The sequence below is a fragment of the Aquila chrysaetos genome, chromosome 10 (assembly GCF_900496995.4).
Source record: "Aquila chrysaetos chrysaetos chromosome 10, bAquChr1.4, whole genome shotgun sequence".
NCBI lineage: Eukaryota > Metazoa > Chordata > Aves > Accipitriformes > Accipitridae > Aquila > Aquila chrysaetos.
In genome coordinates, this window is record NC_044013.1 from 24,705,969 (window position 1) to 24,729,052 (window position 23,084).

General features: G+C 40.4%; 1 protein-coding gene across 3 annotated transcripts in view; it reads left to right on the plus strand.

Annotated features, from left to right (window-relative positions):
• The window catches only part of LOC115347346 (glypican-5-like), a 403,275-nt gene that overhangs the window by 15,231 nt on the left and 364,960 nt on the right, over window positions 1–23,084 (plus strand). For all 3 annotated transcript variants that reach the window (XM_030028626.2, XM_030028627.2, XM_030028629.2), the window contains exon 2: window positions 9,169–9,330. In XM_030028626.2, coding sequence (XP_029884486.1) covers window positions 9,169–9,330 — 162 coding nt within the window. The remainder of the gene's footprint in view (window positions 1–9,168; window positions 9,331–23,084) is intronic.

The window sequence follows — 23,084 nt, forward strand, 5'->3', positions numbered from 1 at the left end:
TTCTGAGGCTGTGGCCCAAATATCTAATAGTCCCTTGGTTCCTTTAGATTTTTCTTTGCTTTTGTTTCTTGTTCCAGTCTAACCTTACAGATTTTTATGTTGACAGATAAAATGAAAAAGAATAAGAAATACAATTGAACATGAATGTATCAATATCTTCGAAATTTTCTGTGTTATGCCACCTTACATGGATCTTACCACAGCAGGTAAAGCATATTAGGAAGCAGTTCCTATTAAAAAAAAAAAGTCATCTGTCATTGGTAAAACAGTTGGTGTTAACATCTGAATTATTGTTAGGCTTCAAAGTTGAGATGAATGAAGCAATTCACACCTCTCATAAAGCTATTTTATTTCATCACCCTGTAGAACTAGATAGGCAGCCTTGTATTGATTTGCATTTGGAAGTTTTCTTCATAACTGTACAGAGCTAGAAACCTACATCTTTTGTTTAAAAACAACTTCAGTTTTGCTGTAAACACTATAATCTACAGAGTCCTACATAGCTGTGTTTCAGTTTAGGTTTCCCACCCCATGTGGTTTCTGTGGCACTTTCTTCAGGTACTGTAAGGCAGAGTTCTATGGCAATGAAATGCTTTCCCCACTGGAGAGCAGAAATGCAGTTGTTAGTTTATTGTTGTCCTTGGATGATATGGAGCAGGAAGATCTACTGGACTCCTAGAAAATATTTTGTATGTATTTATGACTTTTGTTGGTAGAAAAAATGTATGGGATCTTCTACTGTGAGTGTGGTGAGACATAATGAAAGACGAGTCATAGTAGACTCTAAGTCAATGAAAGTTCTTGTAATTTTTCTCTCGTCTCTGCATTGCAATTATACACATTGTCCCAGGAAAGTTGACGGAGTTGGCATTACAGTAAATAATGTAGAAACCCCCTTGATATAGGCTCACTGACCACTATCAGCCTAGATTGTTTTAAAATGTACTTTATGTGCATCAGTCTAGTTTTCATGTTTTTATATCAACTCTAGCAGGAAAGAGAAGGATGGATTCTCAAGCGTGTAAATCTTTTGAATTTGTGTGTACTGCGGAGTTAGCAAGCCCTTTAGCATTTACAATCTTACTGTCAGAAAGTCTCCCAGGTAGGCCCATATTCAAAGAATTTGTCTCACGTGGCACTGGGCTGATGTGAAGTTATTTCACTTAATCAGCATTAAACAATTTATCACTCATCTATAGGAGTGCAAGATCTGGAGGTAGTGACCACTGTGCTCTCCCTTGAGTATGGCAGCTAGTGCTTGCCCTGCTCAACATGTGGCACTTACCAAGATGAGTCTCCTCAGCTGCTCAGTTTTAAACATTAACAATCTGGACTGAGATTCTGTAAGGTGGGTTTCGTGCCTTCTGCTACTGAAATTTTGCTGTTTCTGAGATCAGGGCTGGTGGGGGGAAGACCTGAGGGAGGGAGTAGTGAACTGTGGGAGGTTCATCACCCTTTCTTTGTTCCTTAAGGAGAGTATTTAGGAGCAGTAGTGCTATGGCCATTTGGCATTGACACTAAAGACGCATCTTCCAACAGTCTACTGAAAACCAGGCTGTTTAGGGAACCACTGAAAAGTCTCTAATTGTAGGTGCTTTGTAGACATGTTACAGGATTTTTCCATTCCTGTGTACATGTACTACCTCTTCTTGTCACTCCAGTGTACCAAACTGAAGACCAGGTCCTCCCCTGTAAGCCAGCTGGATCAGTGAGGGAGAATTTTATGGCCCCCAGCTGCTCAGCATCACCCGCTGCTGTGACAGTACCTTGTGGGAGCTCCCTGCCTTGCTCCATGCATAATTAGACCAGTTAAGGCAAATCATCTGTTAAAAACAACCTGGTTGAAGATGCCTGGGGCAGATTAGGGAGTGCTCATGGGAACCCTGTTAGAGGTCTGGTAGCAGGCGTGAGGCAAGCAATAGTGGTTGCAGCTGCCACCTTAGCTGTTCGCCTTCAGCCTCCTAGGTACAGCCAGCGTTTCAAAGGAACAACTGAGAAAATTGGGGATGAGTGGCATGAGTAGGTCTCTCCCTGCAACTCCAACTGCTCTGCTTCTCCAGGACATCCCACAGGCATGCAAGCGGTTGGAGGAAGGCAGGCAGAAGGATATGAAGGCAGAAGAGTGGCCATGGGGAAGAACAGTAGAAGAGGACCTTGTCATCTTGGGTGAAGGAGGATGAGAAGTGGTCAGAAAAGGGAGTTGGGAGTAAAGGGAGGAAGTGGCTAGTTAATGGTTGTGTAGGTTTCAGTGAGTGGAGGGACATTCAGTTTAGGGCACAGTCAGATGTGTTCTGTTTCTTGAGTCCAGGCATGAGGCAGCTTCTATGGGGGTACAAGCCAAGGTGAAAAAGCTAATGAGTCTAGGCATGCAGTAACCTATGGTGTAGGGCAGAAGGTGCTTTGGAAACTAGGCCAAAAATCAGAATACAAGAACAGTGAGAACCGGGCAAGTGACAGAGGGAAGTGGGAAAAACTCGGACAAAAAGTATGTAGCAACAGGCCTAACAACACTGCATAGTGCAGATGCTGCCCTGAAGACCTGTATATTTTGGAGAGTTCCTGCTCTAGAAGCTGATCAGGGCCAATGTCTGATGGTCTCCAGCAGTCCTGCAAGCTGTGGCACTTGCTGATGCTGCCAGCTCTCTGGAGTCCTGACATCTAGTGCTTCTTGCTGTTCCCCTTCCTTTCCCATTCAAGGTTTCCACCGCCCTTGAATTTGCTGGCATAGTTCCAGTGCAATCAAAATGGTCCTCCCATTTTGTGGGGTTTTTATATATTTTTTTTTTTTTTTTCAGATCTACTCAAGAACTCTTGAGCTAATGCAAGCTATTTGACTTGGCTAGAGTTGGAAGTAGCTACACATGCTAGTAGTTACGTTAGTAGGTCATCTAAGTGGTGCTTGATAAAACTGGAGGTGTTTATCTTTTAGCCTTGATTATTTCAACTGGAATAGCATATCCGGTCATGGCCTTAGTGATGCTTCAGTGTCTTTTAGAATAACAGTGAGAATGTAAAGTCCTCTGATCAAGTTAAACGATATCTGTGTTAATGTACAATATGAAACAAGGGATCAGGGGAAAGGAAATTTTCGTGGCTTGTGTTTTCCAAACTGCACTTGTAAGTTGTCATGCTGGATATATGCATGTTGTCAAGCTGCGTATAGACAGAAGGCACAAACTCAGGCTCTGCTTGGTATTTCTTCAGCTTTTTGGCCTTATAGGGACTGTTAACATACTGTTTGTCTATGTAATCTTTATATTAAAGCTGATAGTGGGATTATTTTAACAAAACAGGGGGAAGAGTTAGAAACAAATTGGAAAATTCTTTCTGACTAGTCAGAAAATGTGTGTGGGAGGGCCTGGTCACAGTTTACCTGTGGCAGGAAGAACAGACATCTCCCTTTGACTTAGAGAAACAGTCTCTGCTCCCTGGAGCCTACCTGGATGTTACCCCTTGCTCATGGGAGCAGAAGGTTTATAGGGTTAGTTGCTATTTAATGTACCACAGTCATTTGCACCAGTGCATAACGCTGTGCACCAATCAGTCTGTTGCACTTGCTTGTTGTTTTTTCTGGTAATTCCTGGCATGCACTACTTCAAGCGTAGTAACTACCATATTTTAAACATTGGCAAATCAGATAGTAGCTGTTTGACTATGCACACATTGTGCTCGATGAGTTCAACATACTTTATATGTCTTCCTAGTTGAAAACATTTTATTAGTTGCAATGGGACTGAGCTGTGGTGTGAGGTTGTGCACAGTGAGTTGTGCTCCCTGCTAGGTGAAGGATGCTTTGTGTTTTTGTGGATGAGTGTTTCTTGATAGTAGCCTTGCTGCTGAAGGTAGTGATGGGTTTAGCACTGCTGGGGCACAAGTGTTACATAAAGAGAGGACTTCACAAACTTCTGGCAGCCTAGGGTGGCTGGATTCCCTTTCCCTGGTGTGGCTGTGCTAGCGTGGGCTTTTCTTACTGCCATGGTTTCGCCGCAGCCAGCAACTAAGCACCATGCAGCTGCTCGCTCACTTCCCCCCACTCAGTGGGATTGGAGGGTGGGAAGTAAAACTCGTGGATTGAGATAAGAACAGTTTAATAGGACAGAAAGGAAGAGAATAGTAATTATAAAATTACAATAATACTAATAAAAGAATTGGAATATACAAAACAAGTGATGCACAATTGCTCACCACTTGCCAACTGATGCCCAGTTAGTTCCTGAGCAGTGATCCACCCTCTCCCCCACCGGCCAACTCCCCCCAGTTCATATACTGGGCATGACATCACATGGTATGGAATATCCCTTTGGCCAGTTTGGGTCAGCTGTCCTGGCTGTGTCCCCTCCCAGCTTCCTGCGCCCCTCCAGCTTTCTTGCTGGCTGGGCATGAGAAGCTGAAAAATCCTTGACTTAGTCTAAACATTACTTAACACACCGATGATTTCAGTTGTTGCTATCAACATTATTCTCATACTGAATCCAAAACATAACACTATGCCAGCTACTAGAAAGAAAATTAACTCTATCCCAGCTGAAACCAGGACACTCATGTACCAAGTATTTGCAGGGGAAGCCCTGGTTAGAAATTGCTTCCTTTTTCATTTGATTTGCCTTTCTCCCCTAAATTAGTTGGGTTTTAATTGCTGAATTTTCCTCTAACTGAGGCAGCAGCTGCACCAGACAGATGAGTCTCAAGAAGGACGAAGTGTTGGCTCCTGTTCAGCTGGGCCAGACACAATGCAAGGTACTTTTGGCACCTTCCTCTGTGTTACTAAGGCATAATCAATCTTGGAGTCTTTGATGGCATTTGTACAACATTAAAATCTTGGGCTTTGGGCTAAGCTTTGTTTGGAAATACTGCTGAAAAGTTTGTCAAAATACAAAAGGAATAAAAACTATCAGAAGACAGATTGCACTGAGCTCGCTTTGTGATCATGCTTAGGAGTATTCTGTGCAGTGGAAGCTATCGGCTCAGCTTGTTTAAAAAAAAAAAAATCATCCTGTCTGAAAAAGTTGATGAAGGTAGATTGATTAGTGTGTGTTAAAAGTCTGGCTTTCTGGTTTCAGAGTATAGCTTTTACAGTGTGTACAGCATTTTAAAGACAGTGCAGAGCATTTGAAATCTCCACTGCATGTTAGAAGAACTGGTAAGTTACATGGTCAGCTAACAAAATGAATATATATTTAGCTTCTCCAAGAAGATAATTTTATTTGCTAAACAGGCCTCTCTGCTTTTAGGAACTTAAACTAATTCAGCTAGCTTTAATGGCCAAAGTCTCTTTGTCTTTATTTGTACCACAGTTCAGCATGGAGCCCAAAGCCTCTGCTGATTTAAAACAAAAAAAATCCCCAAGCAACACACACCAAAATACTCCACAGCTGATTTCAGTAGAACTGGCCAGATGGACATCAGGTAAGGATGCATAGTTTTCTGTGCATTTGGCACCTTAAGTAATTTATAATTGTGACAGGAAGTGTTTGAAGGTGATGCCTTTGGCATGTATTAAGTGTTCTAGGGTTGCAGAGCAGTTTTGAGTAAGGATTGTTGTTGCTTTCCAAAATACTCATGCTTTAGACTCAAGTGTAGTATAATTTTTCTTTCTCTTCTGAATGTTACTGTTTTTCAAAGTAGAGCAAGACACTTTATGCTGGTTTTTTTGTTTTTTTGTTTTTTTGTTTTTTTTTTTTTTTTTGTGAAAACAGTAAGGTTGTAAAGTCGATAATTTTCCCACTTAAAAAAAAAAAGAAAAATCTTAGCCACAGTTTTAACCAGTACTTAAGGGAAAAACAGACTTGAATGGAAAAATAATATACATAATCATCAGAGTAATCATTCCATCTGATCTGAAGCAGGAGATTGATTTGGTTTAGGAAAGCTATAAACCTTTTAGAGTTGAAGCCCAGCCATGCACAGTGGAAGGTGTTCTGCTTTGTCAGTAAGTTCATGCATAAGAAAATGAAATAGAGGTGTCTTGGGATGCTTCACATCTATGGCATAGAGTTAGAGTCTAGCAGAGGGCTCCCATCGTGGTCAGGGGGTTGGAACACATGTGTGAGTAGAGAGCTGGGTTTGCTCAGTTGTAGGAAGAGAAGATTAAGGGAGATTGTACTGTTATCTTCAACTGCCTGTTGGCAGGAAATGAAGTGGAGCCAGATTCTTGCAGGCACACGGTGATGCGCTAAGAAGCAATGGACACAAGTTGGAATGTGGGAAATTCTCATTAGATATAATTTTTAAATTTACTTGTTTTTTACCATAAGGGTGGTGAAATATTGGAACAGGGGCCCTGAGAAGTTGTGGGATCATCCATCCTTGGAGATGCTTGAAACTTGGCTGGATGAAGCCCTTATATAGTTTGACATGTTTTAAGGGGAAGGTTGAACTAGAGGTTTCTTTCAAACTAAATTATTAGTTAGGAAATAAGAGGCAGCTTGGGGAAAGCAGGTAAGAAAGTCCTAGAGAGAAATTAGCAGGATCAATCGCTGAAATAATGCTGTTGGTAAGTTTTCTTCCCTCATTCACAAATGGTGCATTTTCTCTGGTGTATAGAATGGCTTTGTTCCTAAACTTCAAGGAGTTTGCCCTTAAGGTTGTCTCCCTATTGCTGATTGGCAGTGCACATACTAAGTAGAGGTGATTGCCGCAGTGCTGTGGTGCACTCTCTGTCTCTGGGGTGAGAGCTGTGGTGCACAGCCTGTCTCTCAGCATTGTTCATACAGTGTGCTGCTTGGTCACCACTGGGTCACTGTGTTCCTTCCTTCTTTTTCTGTTGGAGACGGTATTTTACATTAGGATGAAAGAGGTGAGAGACTAAAATTAGTATCAGAGTTCAAGATATTACTAATCAGATCTAATTGAATCTCAGCACCCAGGCATGTATAGTACCGAAAACGTTTATTAGGTTTCTATAATTGTGTTAAAATTGATACGCCCAGGCTAGTATTGAAGCAAGTGAAATTGCCAAGGTCTGTGCATGACAGTACTGTCCTGATAATAGTACTGCTAGGGGAGTGGGGTTTGCTCTTTGCTGGCCTTTTAATGCTCTGTGTTTCACATCAGGCTCCTTAACTGTCAGGGGCTTAGTGCTGTTTCTGTTTGAGTGCCTTCTGCATCATTTTGGCTCTGGACCAACAAAAACTAATCTTCAGGCTCCTGGAGTATTCATCTGAGGAGATAGCTGGGTGGGGAATCCCAGGAGTGCAGTTCCAGCTGAGATATCTGTATTCTTCTTAAAGCTTTCTGGAGGAGATGCAGGTTCCTGTGGTGCCTTGGTTCAAAGGGGAATGCTAGGCGCAGCACTGATAGCTGTGCATAGCTTCCTTGCCAGGACCGGCATGTAGTCAGCACGGAGTGCTCTGTATTTCAAACCCTTTTGATACAGGTCTGAGCTTTGCAAAAGCCTTTCAAACAAAAATTCAGAGGGCTGCTGTAATGAGAAATGCTCTGAGTGACAGCAGCCTGGCACTGCAGTTGCGAAGTAACATTTTACAACCTCTCTGCTCAGACACCTATTTGCAAACTGACTTAGCTGCTCAGCAGTCTGTCCTATAATTTCATATACGCTTTGTGGTGCTAGCTCAGAGAAGTGGTCCTTCCCGGACCCCCAGTTCCTTGCGACAGAACAAACATATGTTTGTGGTGTGAACTGGATCAGGGAACCAATCCAAGTTAAAATTAGCCTGGCCAAGGAGCTAATTTCAACCTGGGACAGCTTCTCTGGCAGATGAGAGCAGGCGAGCGTGCCCAGCCGGTGACGAGCACGCAGCCCTCCTGCTGCTGCTTTTAGCAGCCTGCTGGCTTATGCCAGTGTGTGGTGGTGGCAGGGTTTAGGACTTCAGATCTGAGTGGGCAGAACTGTGTTTTCCTGTTTTTGAGATTATACTGAAGTGTGAAACAAATCCACTTCCAAAACTGTATCCTCAGTCAGCCCAGTCTGTGATAACTTTGATGTTTGTTTGTGAACTGATATAAAAATGTAGGTAAATTGAAATATTTCACTTTGGTTTTGATCTTTTTGGTGTAAATTAGCTGCCCTTTCAAATGAGAGTTGTTGTAAACTGGAAGCAACATTTTCAAGTCAAATGAGATGTTTCAACTAGTTTGGTGTTTTTATTTTTTTCCTGGCAAGGGAGATTTATTGAAGCTCCTCCCTGCAGTTTTGGTCTCAATAAGCTGTTGACCTGGAGCTGGCCCTGAGCAGAGTGTGGTTGTTTGGATGTTTTGCTACTGATTTTTTCTTTTTTTTTTTTTTTTTTAGCATGCATCCTTGTACCCTCTTGTTTTTCACCATCGCCGACTGTATGTGGAGTCTTGCTATGTGTTAAACTGCAAGGCCAGATGATGAGGATTAATGCAGTGTAATTGCTCATTAATATTTCTGTCCCAAGGCCTGGTCCAGGTGCTCTACAGTGGCCTGGGTGAAATCCTCTGGAGGAATCAGGGCTGTTTCCATCCATTCGTGACCTCTAGTCTCATTGTTGCTGTGTGGGGAGGGATTGCTATCAGTATTTACAGTGATTTAAAACCAGAGATCCTCTTGGGCCCAGAGGGAACTAAGCATGTTAACACTAGAGAGAAAGGGGGGGGGGGGGGGGGGGGGGGAGGGAAGGCCACTCCAGCTACCATAGCTTTTAGAAAACTCAAATGCCTTTTGGGGGAGGAGTGGGGGTGGGGAGGAGTGGGGGGGTGAGCTACTTAGGAGTCCAAAGATTTTTGAGAGGCTTCTCCTAGTGTAAGAGGTGAATAGGTAGTTCCTTAAGGCACTACAGAGGTGGCTATTGGGTCCTAATTTGAGGCATGGTTTTCACTCAGATGTTCGCGTTATGATGCCCTTAGCACAAAGTGTACAGTGGAAATGTTCCCTCTTTGAATGCGCATCTTCAGTGATTCTGCTATGCCCTTGACTGTTCAGATGATTTTGTGCCCAATGCTCTTGAGTGTAAAATAAGTTAGCAGCTGATAACGTGATGTTATCCAAATTTAGGTCATTAGGAAACAGTCATAAATTGGTGTCCTTGAGACAATAACTGAGTTTCGCAGTGTCATTCCTTATGGGTTGTGTTCTGTTTCAAAATTTTAAACATGGTGGTTGTTTTGGCATTAAGAAGCATTATTTATTTTTATGGTGTAAGTTGGAAGATTTTCTAATTAATGTTTTTTCTTGTTTGCTTTAAGAGTCAGATTTACAGATCTGTCAACATAGAGCACCAACATGTTGTACCAAAAAAATGGAAGAAAGCTACCAGGCAGCTGTTCGAAGGGAGAGGACTCAAAGTATCCAGGCACTGAACTTTGAACTGAAATACATGATTGTTGGTCATATCACAGCTTTTCAAGGTAGGAACTTTTGAGGTACTGCAGTCCTATGGGTAGTTTATAAAAGTATCCTCTGTAGTCAAAAGGAAAAGCTCTTTGTTTTGTTTCTAATTTCTCTTGCATGCTGTAGTCAGTGGCTTATGGTTTACTTCCCTGTTCTTTGATGATCCTGCTTTTGGAAAAAGGTGGTGGCACTTAGTGTTGACTGGTATTTTAAGTATCTGCCAAACTCTAGGAATAGGTTTAAGCTTAGCCTTTGTTCACGGGATCATTTCAAAAAAAGATTGGCATGGATTTTTTTCAAGGCATTTTCAAATGTCGCTTAGGTGCCTGATGGTTGGTTGTGCTTTTTGATGTTCTCTTGTGTTGCCAAACCATTTACAGGTATAGAACGTTAAATGAAAATGCATTTATTTGTTTGATGCTGAAGAATATGTGCTCTAACTGATATGTCAAATGAGAACACAGCTCGCTCTGTGTCAAAATGTGTCACTACCTGGCAGGTCACATGAAGAGTGGTCTGTTTTCAACAATTGCGGCCACACAGTTAAACATGAATGCATGAAGGAACCTCGTCTGTTCTTGTAACTCTTGCTGTTCTCAAAGCTACCTTGCTCTAACAGGTTGATGTAAGTCTACGTAATTTCTTCATACAGATGGTTATTATACTACTACAGGGAGGAAAATCTTGTGTAGGATTGTGCACTCTACAGTGTTGAGCACTGGAGACTTTTTTTTTTCCAGAAGGGCATTTAAGCATATGCTGTGAACTCTAAATAGGAGAGTTGAGTGATTAAATCAATCATTGAGTGATGAATCCAGCTTACTGACTTCTGTGGGCCTAATTAAGTGCTTAATTTTAACTCACTGCTTTGCTGTGTTTAGTGCTGAGCACCCTCATGGAATGGGTTTTGAAAACAAGCCAGTAGTTATTAAAATACCAAGTGTTGAGGTCCATATGATTAAGCCTATTGTTACAAGGCAGTCTTTATCAAATAGTAGCTTTTTTGTCTAGTTTCTTCCATTTGAGTGAAAAATACTATAACTAAAAGATGTGATTGACAGGTAATAAGAGATAGCATATTATCTAAAATTGACAATAAGTAATGGCAGAAGTCAGAGAGACATGCAAGGGCAAGATAAAAATTTTCTTCTGCTTTTGGTGGTTTACCTCTCTTTCCCCTGTTCTGTACCTATGAGTGAAAAAAAGCATTTTGGTTTATTTTACAATTAATCATTGAAAATTTTTAATATCCCCCCATGATTAAAAAATTTGGAGGGCTCTTTGGAGGGGAGGAGCACTGTAGTAAAAGGGTGACTTGGCATTGTTAAATGCTGGTAAGTTATTCAAGCAATCTTTCAGTATCGTGACTGAATAAAGACAAGGTCAGAATAGATTAACCTATTAGCCCCTTTGGGTCAAGCCAGTGGCTTTATTGTCCATTGCTGATGAAGCCTTTTGATGGAATGAAAGAAGTAGTTAGACATTTCACACAGTTTAAATTTACAAGCATTTTCTGGAAGTGGGTAAATTGGTTGTTTGTAACTTGTTATGGCTGGCCTTCTGTCTACATTAGGTGGGAACACTTGAAAAATGTAACTTTTCTCTTTTGCATTGGGAGCTGCTTTTGTTCTTTGGTTTTGTCCCAGGTGTCAGTGAAAAGCCTCTCTCTTTATCTTGTGCTGTATAGACATGCTGTTGCTAAGAGTAGTACTATGTGAGACATTTACTTAGAGGGAAGATCTTTGCATTGAATTAACTCTGTCCTTTTGGTCTGTTTTGGTTTGTTGTGATTTTGAATGATAAAGTGTAAGTGTGCCAAAAGCATGTTCAAAGTCTGAGAAAATAAATATCCTTATTTCAGAAGCTTTCATGTGCCTCTTAGATTTCATGTTTCCTGCAGCAGTGAGAACTGGCTCAGAGTTGCTAAAAAAAATAGCAGTTTATTAATTTGTGTGCAGTAGTCTTTACTTGTACAATTTTCATGCACAATTTACTTTCTTTTATATATACACATTTTTAATATTGTTAGTGTGATCAAAGCAAAGTTTAGCCTTGCTGCCTACTGCTGAGGAATTCTTAACTGCTTTTTACGTACTTCTAGCAGACAATACTGTTAATATACCCGTATTGATGAAATAATTTTCAAGACTAATATGGTATAAGAAATGGATTTTCAGGAGTCCAGCTCTGAGAACATAGTTGTGGGAATCACATTTTGGTGGGAAAACACAGCAACTTTGGTGGGGGGGAGGGAGGGGACAGAGAATATGTGCGTGTGTGTGTGTGTGTTTAAGTTCTCATCTCCTTATTTTCTTTCATGAAAGTCAAAAGACACTTAGTTCTGAGGACCTGCAATTAAATACTACAAGTATTAATAGGAAAGAGCTTTCTCTGTGAGTAGGAATTTTGATATGAGTTCAGTTAAATATTCCCTCTACACTGCCTGGGTACTGCAGTTGACTGTGGACATTTTGGACTTGAGATTTTATTTTGGATTTTCTTCTTGAAATTGAAAATGTTATTTAAGTAGCTTTGCCCACAGCTGAAATAAGACAATTTTCACAGGTGCTGGATTTAGTTGAGCAAAATAATTAGTCTGTAAGACCTGATTAAGTATACCACAGCTGTGGGCAGGCTTGTTATATTTGGGCTAATGCCTAATCCATACATATGGACAGCCTTAGCACTATGGTTCAATCCTGCTATTTTTCCTCCTTTAAAGTTTTTAATATTAGCGACCCAGTCCTTGCTCAAACACTTAATAAATCAAGCTTCTGCATGGATGTTTTTTGCTTGAACTCCTGTCTCTAATGCTGTTGCTCTTACACCTGATTTGAGTAGGAAGAGGCACATTGACATCAGCTGCAGGCTGTAAAATGCACTCCCCATTAGTACCAAGGCAGGAGGAAAAGAGAGAGGCAGGAATGGAAGGACCAGCTGGCTGCTTGAGAAGCATGTCATCAAAATCAGCTCCTGCAAAATTATACATTGTCACAAAATCTTTGGGTGTTTGGCATGATGAATGTAATCAGGCCCCTGGGGCAGGGTTTCATGGAAAGCTGCTGGATTAACTTTCTCTTAATGTTTTGGTCCATGATGTAGCCTAAAAGTCATAACCATGGTATTAGTCGCTCTACAGGTGTGTTATTAATGACTCTGCTCCAAATGGAGTCAGTGGATGAGATGTGTTAAGTGTGCCAAACTGTTATAAGAGCAGCGTAATAGAGGAGAATGTGCCTGTTGTAATGATCCTAGTATGTTACCCTCTCGCTCTTCACAGGTGGCTTTGTTTTGGATGTATTTTGGAGTGGGTCAGTTTGTCCCATCCAAAGATGTGCCCATCTTTCTGCCTTTGCTCCTGTGGCTGCAGCTTGAAATGCCCAGCAGAACTATTTAAACAAATGATCAAACAGGCTGCTTTCATTTTCTATCTCACTTTCCCCTTCGATAACCAGAAGATTCTCCTTTGAACTTACTGTTTTCTTTGTCCCAAGCTTTTTTAGCTTGCATGTGAACAAATGTATTGGTTTAGCTTGGATATATGTCTATGTGGTGATACTACATGTTACTTGGCACAGTCATCCTTCTATTACCCTCCAATTCCCTCATGCAGTCCCTGCACTCCTTGGGGACACTCCCAAGCATGGCAACTGATTCATTGTTAGTGGACTAAATGGTGTGGGTGGGCAGGCTGAAAGTTGCTGTCAGAAGAGGTATCAATAGTCTGACAGGAAAGCTTTGATGTGGACAGACAGCAGAGAAACCTGGCCTCGCTTTTCGGTGTCCTTTATGGAGTGCTAACAGGTGCCATGTAAGGACCCACAGAAAGCTTGGCTCTGCTCCTCTCATCTTATGCTGAGGCTAATTTGAGGTAATGAGAATCCAAACACTGGTAACTTATTTCTTCTGCTGATCATCTCTGCAGAGATGCAGAACAAGATACTTTGAAACCTACACCAGATTTCAGTCACCAGATTAGCAGGTATCAGAGATACAGTGAAAAGCTTTGTTTGAGCTCATCAGTTTAAAAAAAAAATTGCTATTCTTTGCCACACTTTTTGTTTTTTTACAGCAGGCAGTAGGAATTGTTCACTCACAGCCTCTGAAGAGAAAGCTCTTTCATGAATGAAAGCATGTTGGTCATAAAGCAGTAACTTTGTGTTGTTTCTCTGAAATAGCATTCATTTGACCTTGGGGGGTCAAATGGCAGAGCCAGGTGTTCCCATATTCTCCCAACTATAGGAGGGTAGATAGTTTTGTAGTACTCTGTTCCTCTCACTCCTAACTCAAGGGATTTGGCAAAGCTGTGCTTATGTCCTGCTTTATATGGAATGGGGAGATGCTAGTTGGGAAAGCTGCTTGCTGCTATTTCTAATAGCAGGAGTTGCAGTGACATCTCTGTGCATCCACATTGTTTCGCCCTGTTATCTGATCCAAGCAGGCAATTGGGAAGGACATGAATGGTACGGGGCAGAGGAGGGAACCTAGCTGTAGTAGGGATGGAGCCCAGGACTCCTGGTTGTCAGTAAAATGCCTCAAAGTTAATGCCCAGTTGATCTAAAAAGTCCTTACGCACAAAATTTTTGATCTGGCATCCTCCCTGGTGAATGGGAAGGGTTAGTTGGTTTCTATGGGTCTTGGGATGGATACCATTAGTGGGCCCAGTAATTGACTGACCTGAACATTCGCAGAAATAAGTAGTATAGTACACTGGCACTCAGAGCTATATGGAGTCAAAAACATTCTCTGTTTTAATTTGGCTGAGTTGCAGTGTTGCTGATACTTATTTTTACTGAATTTAGGAATATCAGCTTGAAATAGGGGTGACTGGTTAATGGTGTTGAAGTGCAATGAAATTTACAAAACAAAAAAGACTTGGCTGGAGAAGTGTACTCTGGTTTGTAGTTAATTACTATATGAAGTGTAGTCACAATGCTGGAGATGGATGCAGTCCAAAATCAATGAGCTATTTAAAAAAAGCCAACCATCACCAACAGAAACCTGCCAACCATCCACCAACAAAGCCTCTGGTTTCCTTTATTTACTGCTGGATTATAGAAATGCAGAAGTGTTGTTTTTTAAATATTTTTTTTATAATCCCATACTATTTGGTCTTTCATTCAGACAAATTGTTATCTGCCCCTTTCTACTTGTATAACCCTGCTAAGCAGAGTTTTGTACTCTGCTGACCTTTGAGCTGAAACCTGGTTGAGATGTATAATTTGGTTTTGGTTCAATGCAAAAATGACTCCCGAGAGAGAGAGAGAGATAGGAGAGTGAGGCTCCACTAGAGTATTTCTGTCCAACTCCTGTATACTATTCATTCCTGTTCCAATGCACCAAACAGTCTGTGTTTTCTAGCTGGAGTGAAAGCCTGGTTTATGTATGTCGCCCAAGGGAGGCTGGAATATTCCTTCTTAGCTGTAGCCTTGCACGCGTGAACTGCATGCACATGGACTACTGCTGTCTGTCTTGCGTGGGGCTCTAGGTGGGAGAAGGCTGTCTTCATATATGTGGCAAAACCAGCCCCTTTTTTTGGCTGCTCCTGTTCTCTGTTGAAATGTAAACATGGCTTGTTATAGGGTACTTTCTGTCTGTAGATCTTAAGCACTTTTGGAAAGGACTTCAGTGTGGGTGTATGGGTGCTCGAGATGGATAAAGTGAGGCACAGGGGAGGGAAAATATCTTTCCTACAATGGCCCATCATAGCATAGGAAGAGCCAAAAATGCAACTTAGTTTATCTTTGTGACCTCTTCTGATCCTTCTAAAAAAGTATTTGTGATTTCTAAGGACCTTGGAGGGCAAGAGAATTTTGGCTGATTGTAGTCTCCTGAAGTGTTTGCCAGAACAGTGAGAGATGCTCATTTTGTCCTTGATCTTGGCAGGGTTGGGCTGCTTTGCCCTAACTGTGGACCAGGTCAGTGTTTCAGAGCAGCGCAGTATGAGGAGAGGGTATTCTGCATCAACTCTTTAGTAATAAGATTCCTCCTTTGTATTTTGGTACTACCTGAAAGTTCATAAATCCAGTGTGCTTAGTGTGCCATCAGTTCAGAGGAAGGAATTCCACTGCTTTGCAGTCCACTGTAAAACAGTTTATGGTGGGTGGAGGCAATGCAAGATGAAGAACTGTAGGGTAGGAGAGCCAGAGCCCATTAGAAATAAGTACCCTGTGTAACCAAGAAACTTATGTGCAATAGTGGTGAAGCATTACCCTTGTGGGAGATGGTCTTCTGATTCTGTCATTCTGTTTTTATCCTCTTTATTGGTGCCATCTCAGTTGATGAAATGTCAGCAACTGCCATGTATTTCCCCATGCTGCACATATGTACTGTCACATCAGGTGAGGCTGCAGGGCTACCTAACACAGTCTTGTCCAGTGGCCAGTAAATGAACAGGGAAATATATCAGAAATGTGAACACGCTTCCCTTTTACCCTGCTGTTCCCTGGAGAATGATAATTCAAGAGCTTTCTCAGTCTAGGCTGAGATGTACCTATTATCCATTGATGTAATTACCCATTGTTGGGCTCACTGTCCATTAGTTCCTCTTTCACCAGGTTATCTTTTGGCTACCACAAAAAATATGGGCAATGTTGACCGTGTGCTGACTGCAATTTAATTATGCATCAGGTTGCTTGCTTTAAACATGCTGCCTACTAATTCCGTTGTGTCACTTGATTCTTAAATTTTATTGTTTAAAAGAATAGTTATTGCCAGTATAGTTATTCATCTTCTATATGCTATTTACGGTTTTAGAGCCCAAGGCTTTCCTAAGACTTCTACCTTTGGCTGCATGTGGGGTTAGAGAAGGTGTGTTAAATTCTTTCCTGTAATTGTCCTTTTCTCAGCAAAATATAAAACTAATAGTTTGCAATGTGATATTCCCTAATGCTCTCACCTTTTATCTTCTGAATGTGCAAAATTAAAATAAAACCTTGGTGATGTGCCAGGGACTGTGAGTAAATATTAACATTACATTCTGAATGGTGATTATTGAACTCACTATGCAGCTTGTGTGTGTTCAGTCTCTAAAAATTTTGAATGGTGTGAGGTATCTTTTTTGGCTGAAAGACTACCTGTGATCCATTGGAATAATACCCTTTCAGAAGTTGTTTGTACAATTCTGTCAAGATTCTAGATTCAGATCAACATTTTCATGCTGCAGATTACAGGAGAATAAAAGTGTTCCTTACCTGGTGTCTTGTCTTGTTCCGTTTTTCATAGAAATTGGAATCAGTGTGATGATCCATAAATAATTTAAGGAATGTGCTTTAGTTCTGTATACATACAAGCCGAAAGTTAAATATGGAAAAAAACCAAATCTTCACCTTTAAAATTTTTCTGTAGTGCATATTAAACATAAAATGAGTGTCTGTAGAAGTTCTTCCTAGCCTCTCATGTCCTCTGAGACTCTCCATACCTCTTGATTTTTCCCATACTGTTTCATCTCCTGTAGTATATTTTATAAAAATCAAGTATCCAATGTGTTTTACTGTTTTCATGGTTTTTCACTGTTTTTTTCAAGGTCATCTGAATGCTGCTGAAAAGGTAATTTCCCTAGTCAAACTCCTGATCACATTCTCTGTTTCCTTGATAGTGCTACCCTCCTGCATCTAAAATATGCATTTCATCTTGTATTTTCCAATGTAGCCCATGCTGCTAGTCACCTGTGATTCATGATCTAAATGTCAGTTACTGCGCAAGGCCAGTAACGCCAGCCTTTTAATTCACTTAGTGTAAAAATTCAAATGGGTACCTTTTTGTTTTTTCCTGTGCCATCTTTCGTGTTAGAGAAGTGTGCACTGTAAAGATCCTCCGTGTCTTCATTGTCTTCCTTTAAATACCATTCTGAAAACTCTCCTTAAGGTCATGATAAAATACTTGTGAAAGGTCAACCCAAAATATAGTCACTCCACTGCCCATTATGTTGACTGGGTTTCTCATGCTCTTGCCCCTTTTGTCCTTCCTCCCCTGTGTATGTGTATCTATCAGCTGTTGTTTTCCTTTGCTTTTATTGGCAGCTCTGAGACAAGCACCATGCTTTATCCTGGATCTCTACAGTACCTGTGATCCTGGTGTTTTGTTAGCATCCCTAACTGCTATAATAATGTAAATAACTCTTGACCTTGGTAATTTTTGTGTGTTTCTGATTGCATTAATGTATCATCCCACTGTCTCTTGTCATTTGGGCAGCTTTTTAGGAAGAAGAAATTATTAGTCTTTAAAAGAACACAGGAAAAATCAAAGGGAGGAATAATGGAGGAAATCACGCTCTTTGTCAGAAAATTCTGATAACTTTATGCTTTCAAAATAGCAAATTCAAGTAGAAAATTTAATGAAAACCTAGGAAGAACACTTAATTCTAGTCATGGAATATAAATCACTATCTTGCAAACCATATCTAGTAATGGTATCCTATAAAGAAGTCTTTGTAGGATAACTAAAGCTAGTGACTATATTGTTAATAGTGGATTTCTCCTTAAACATAGGAAAACCTTATATCAAGTCTTATTTATTACACTGAAATGACCTTACAACAATTGGCAATTGACAGTGATACTGTGGAGTCACCAACATTGCAAGTAGTTCCCTGTTACAAGAGTTCCTGCGTGTTGTATGCAGGTTCGATTTATGAAATAGCGTGCAGTTCTTTTTCAAGAATGCAGTATGCAGAACTGTGCTTGTGGATAACTGGATAATATTAGTCTTGCCAGAAGATTATATCAGTAATCATTATATACTTTTGAGTATCAAAGTCTTTGTCTGGTTACTGGAATTATAGTGCTTTGACTGTTAAGTAAAAGTGTTATACTGTTTAGATATCTTTGTTACTTTTAAGTGATTAAATACAGATTTTAGAGTTGTTTGGCCCAAGGCTTTGAAAGGATGGTATAATTCCATGTGAAGTGGTGAGAGAAATATAGACTAAAAACATTTAAAAGGAAACAGCAAATCATCTAGGTAAGATATCATCCATTTAGCCTTTCCTAATCATCATGTAAAATTGCTTCCTGAGCTTGTCTGGCAGTGGCTGTCACTTGATACCTAGAATGTAAGCAATTTGGGGCAGGGACAGTCTCTTCATTATCTATTTATAACTGTTGTTCATGCAATGTTGGTAGGGCATATTGGTGCTAGAACAAGAAATCTAATGAACACGTACATCATGTTTGGTCATCTTATATCTCTGTGTCCATATTTCACCTGTTGTTGTAATTATCTTTTTTCTTCCTCTTTGTTCTTTCCAGTACCTTGTCAGGCTGTTGACTGTATCTCCAGAGTATAAAAGCATGGTGGAAGTGTAGCCCAATAAATCAATGATAAATTAGTCCAGATAGAAAGAAAACACAAAGACAGCTGGAGAGAAAGTGTTCATTCCTAAAAAAAGAAAATGAAGAAAAACCTGTAAAAGCAGAGTGAGCGTATGAATCTGAGGACTTGACTACCTTTGGAGGCTTTAACACAGTTGCTGTTGTGAGGGCAACATTTTTGTGACAGTGTTTCTGGAATCTCATTTAGTGTCCTCTTTCTTCTAGAGTTACACACTTTATTCACAACTGTGTTGTGAAATTTCAGTGGCCTACTTACTGTGGAGTAGAAAGTGGGTGGTTTTCTCCATCTATTTCACTTTTGTTCTGACATGGCATTTCCATACACGTAGCATTACTGCTCAGTCTCTAATTATATGAAGTCCTTCAACCCAGTGATTCTGCTGCTGGCTATGTGAGTACTTCAGTAAATCTTAGGAAATTAAGTTGTTCTCAGTGCAATCAAGTCCAACTTCCTGCTTGCCTAAGTTAGTCTGACTTTTTGTGAGAAAAGTGGGTGAACACCTGAGAAGCAATGTATTCTGAAGATTTTTTTGAATAGGAGTGTAAGTGTATGAAGCTAGTTCCTGCACAAAACTTTCTTGGAATAAAAAAAAAAGGACCATTGACTGTCTTTCAGTTTATGGAGGGGGCGGTGGCATTTCAATGATAATTCAGCTTTTAATTACACATAATTTTCTCCCAAAGATTATTGATTGTTTAAACTTCCTTCTGTTGTTTTATTAGTCCTCTTACTGTGAAATTGAAAACAGGAAAGGTATTCTTTTAGGCCACTTCTAGATGCAAAATTTTAGATGTTCTTTGAGCAAGAGTATAGGTACTGTAACATAGAAAGTGTTGGGCAATTCAATAAAAATAGTTCATTACCTCCAGTGTTTTTTCTCCTAAAGGAAAAAGGACTGATTTACAGGAAATTCTTACTTCATTCACACTGTTGCATTTTCAGACTCGGGTGAGACTGACAAGGTTAAGAGAGCAGATACCTCAAAGCAAGTATGTTCAGGAGAAAACAACAGATTCAAGGCTCAGTTCCATGCACCAGTAATGATAGTGTGGCATTTCAGTTTGCAGTGTGCTCTCTTCTGCCAACTGTAGACTCTCAATGGATGAAAAGAATTTTACTTAGAAAATAAAATCAATTTTTTCAGGTTAACTGGCATTAGGAAATACACTTTCATTATTTTCTTTACTTTAGGAGGCAAATGTGGAATGTCTTAGATTCTTCTGAATTTTTTTCCAGAAAAATTAATTCATCTCAGTTATGCAGCTGTATTTTGTTTTTTACTTTTAGAGTAGTTTGTATTTATGCCTTTTAGTAATGTTGTGTAACATAATGCATTATTGATCTACACTGTTAGGTGTGTATAGTTGTAAAAACAGAGGATAAAATATTTTTTTTCCTTCCAGTTATTAACAGAAAATGACTTATTGCTGTTGCTGTCATGTGTGGTATTTTGTTTATGGGCTAGGACTTCACTGTGCTGTATATAAAAACCTGAGAAACCATGCCAGTCCCGGGAAGATTACAGTGTTACTGTAATATGAGAGACAGAGGAATATAGACAGATGGAGGGTGTGTAAAAGCAATACGATCACATTTTTCAGTATAAGAGATAGCAGTGTTAGTATTTACAAGCACATTTGTAATGTTGGGATTTTTAGATCAGATTTCAGAGTTTCTGTCCTTATCTTTGTTCAAAATTTGCTTGTTACTCTAGAATGTCATGGCTTCCCAGGTTGCCTACCAATTGAGGGCATAGTGGTTGAAGTGGATAGGCTTTGTGGATACTTTAGTTTAAAAAGAGGTGTACTTGATTTTAAGTGAGTTTATTCATGTAAGCATTTACCTTCAGACAAAATATTTTCAAAACTTTTTAGAATTGTAGAAAACTTTGCAAGTAAGGAAAGGAAAACTGCTTGTATGCTTGTTTTGTAATTGTACGCTTGCATGTTTCAGCCACTCACAGTATGAATGGACAAATACATAGATCAGTCATTCTTCACCTCTCTGTTGCTTCAATTTCCCCCCTTTGTCCTTTATGTTTTTCCTTTAGGTGTCTCTCTTGAGGAGGAGAGCAGAAAGAATGTATGTGCAGAGCAGGGAATGCCTTGCTGAATGTTGGCCCTGTACTTACTGGTTGCTCTACCACTAATTGAGGATCACTGATTCGTAATTGGATGATTGTATGTCAGAACAGCTGAGCCACCTCCTTCTGCCTTCCCCCCTCCTCCCCAAGGCATGGCTATCAAAGCTGCTTTGAGGCAATACTCGGACCAGTCCTGTGTTACGCTAGTGTGGTGGGCGAATGTCGCATCCGAAAATTGGAGCGACTCAGGTTTGTGGATTTCCTTTGTCAGAATTAAGGTGAAACAACACCAGGGGAGTTCAAACAACAATCAACATTTATTCAACCTAGCTAACCTTGCCCAAGTACAAGTGAACTTATCAATATGAACCTTGCATCATGTCATTAAGCCACTGTTTGAAAAGAGAAGGGAGGTGTAGAAAAAAAGGCGGAAAAAGGAACATGAAACTCTGTCAGAAGGAGAGCCCTCCCGTTGAGTCACAAGGTTCAGAGCAGACCTCCTTGCTTTCTGGACTCCTTCTCAAAGAGGAGCCCAGGGGCATCTAGATCCACTCCTAGTCTCAGACTTGGTCAACGGTTTATGTTTAAAAGGATGAGGTGTAGGGACTGTGGAAAAGAGAGAAGAAAAAGAGGGAGAGAGAGAGAGAGAAAGAAAGAAAGAGAGAAGAAAAGGGTTTCACCAGTCCTGGGTCCAGCGTTGGTCCAGCCAGTGTAGAGATCCAGTTCCGGAGGGTGTGCACTGAGGACTTGTTCTCACTTCTTTTATAGTGTGTTAGTTGGTGGTCTCGACATGCTTGGTTCATGTTCCTGGGGTTCTCTGGAATCGGTCCATAAGCTTTGGGGGGCTTCACTAGGGAGTTGCCTCTCTTTCCCTGCTGGCATGACTGCTTAAGATAGAAGCACAGTCCCATCCTCCGTGGGGCCCCCTCCTCCAGCTGCATACACTGTGCTCCTTCTCCTGGTCATTTAAGATAAGGAACTGTGGCTTGGGAGAAGCATGGTCCCACACTCTGTGGGGTCCTCTCCTCCAGCCACATTGTCCTGTTCACAAAACTCCAGCGTTTTTACAGAGGCCATTTTCTCCACCAAAGTTCTTTAACGAATGTTTGAGACATTGACTATAATCTGTCAGACCGTCACAGCGAGACTGAAATTTATAAGGATGCATAGATAAAGCAATGTGAAAGTAGACTGCTGTGCTATAACCGTGTAGAGATATCTGGTCAAATCCATGGTATGTGAACATGATTCTCACTAAAACTTACTCTTCCATCTGACCTTAAGTTGAAATGGCTGTTCATCATCTGTCTACAAAAATATCTGTGAAGTGATATGTGCAATACATCAGATTTGAAGTTAGCATGGGTTCCTTGTCCTGTGCCTTCTTCATGGACATCTGTTTGGATTGCATTTCTACACTTCTGGCCATGCAGCTGGAGTGTAAATATTTTGGAAGTGTAGCTATTGGATTTTGCCTTTTGTTTGCTGTTTTGCTGGGAGTTGGGGTTTGCTTCATTAAGTACTGGATCTGTAATTATCACCATCCTTGCAGAAAGCTTAATACATTTTCTCTAAACTCAGATGTTTTAGATTTAGTAATTAGGAAGACTTGTGTAGTTATAAATATAATCTGCTGCATACTTCCTATCCATTTTACTGGGGAAATGATTAGCTGGTGCTGCTGCCTAGCAGCTTCCCATTGACTTGTTAACTGTTCTTCAAATGTTGTGTGGAGCTCTTACTTTTGGTGCAAATCTGAATGCTATTGATGATTTTCTGTAAGGTAGCCTCTATCCTACAAGTGCCATTTCTCTTGAAAGGAGGGATTTTTCTGCCTGCTTTACCAGTCAAATTTACTGTCTAAATGGAGGACTGAGTTGCTACTGTAGCCATGTTAGCTGCTTATTAGCATTTCATGTTCATTTTAGAACCAAATGTAGGTGTTTCAGTAGACACATTGAAAACATGTGTGTAAACACATGACTTTTTAAACTTTTTATTCCCTGTTCTGTAATTAACAATGCTCTACGAGATTGTGTTGAAATGAAGTTGTATAGTTCTGTCATGGGAGAGCAGGGTTTAAGGGGAATTGGAGCTTGGCTGAATAAGACTGACCTGCAGTTTGGTTAGAGTAGGGTGTGAACACAAACCGCTTAACTCCTTCTGTGTGTGTTTGTATTCTTGGATGAGAACGCCTTATTTTGAATTACTGGCAAGTGGTAGTTTTGAATGAGATACTATTCAGGTCACCTGTGTGTTACACTGCTGCATCACACATTTTACATTGTTTCCAAAACCTGTTGATCCAGGAGGCTTTGGGACCTTTTTTTTTTGTTTTCACAGAAGTGAATTTAC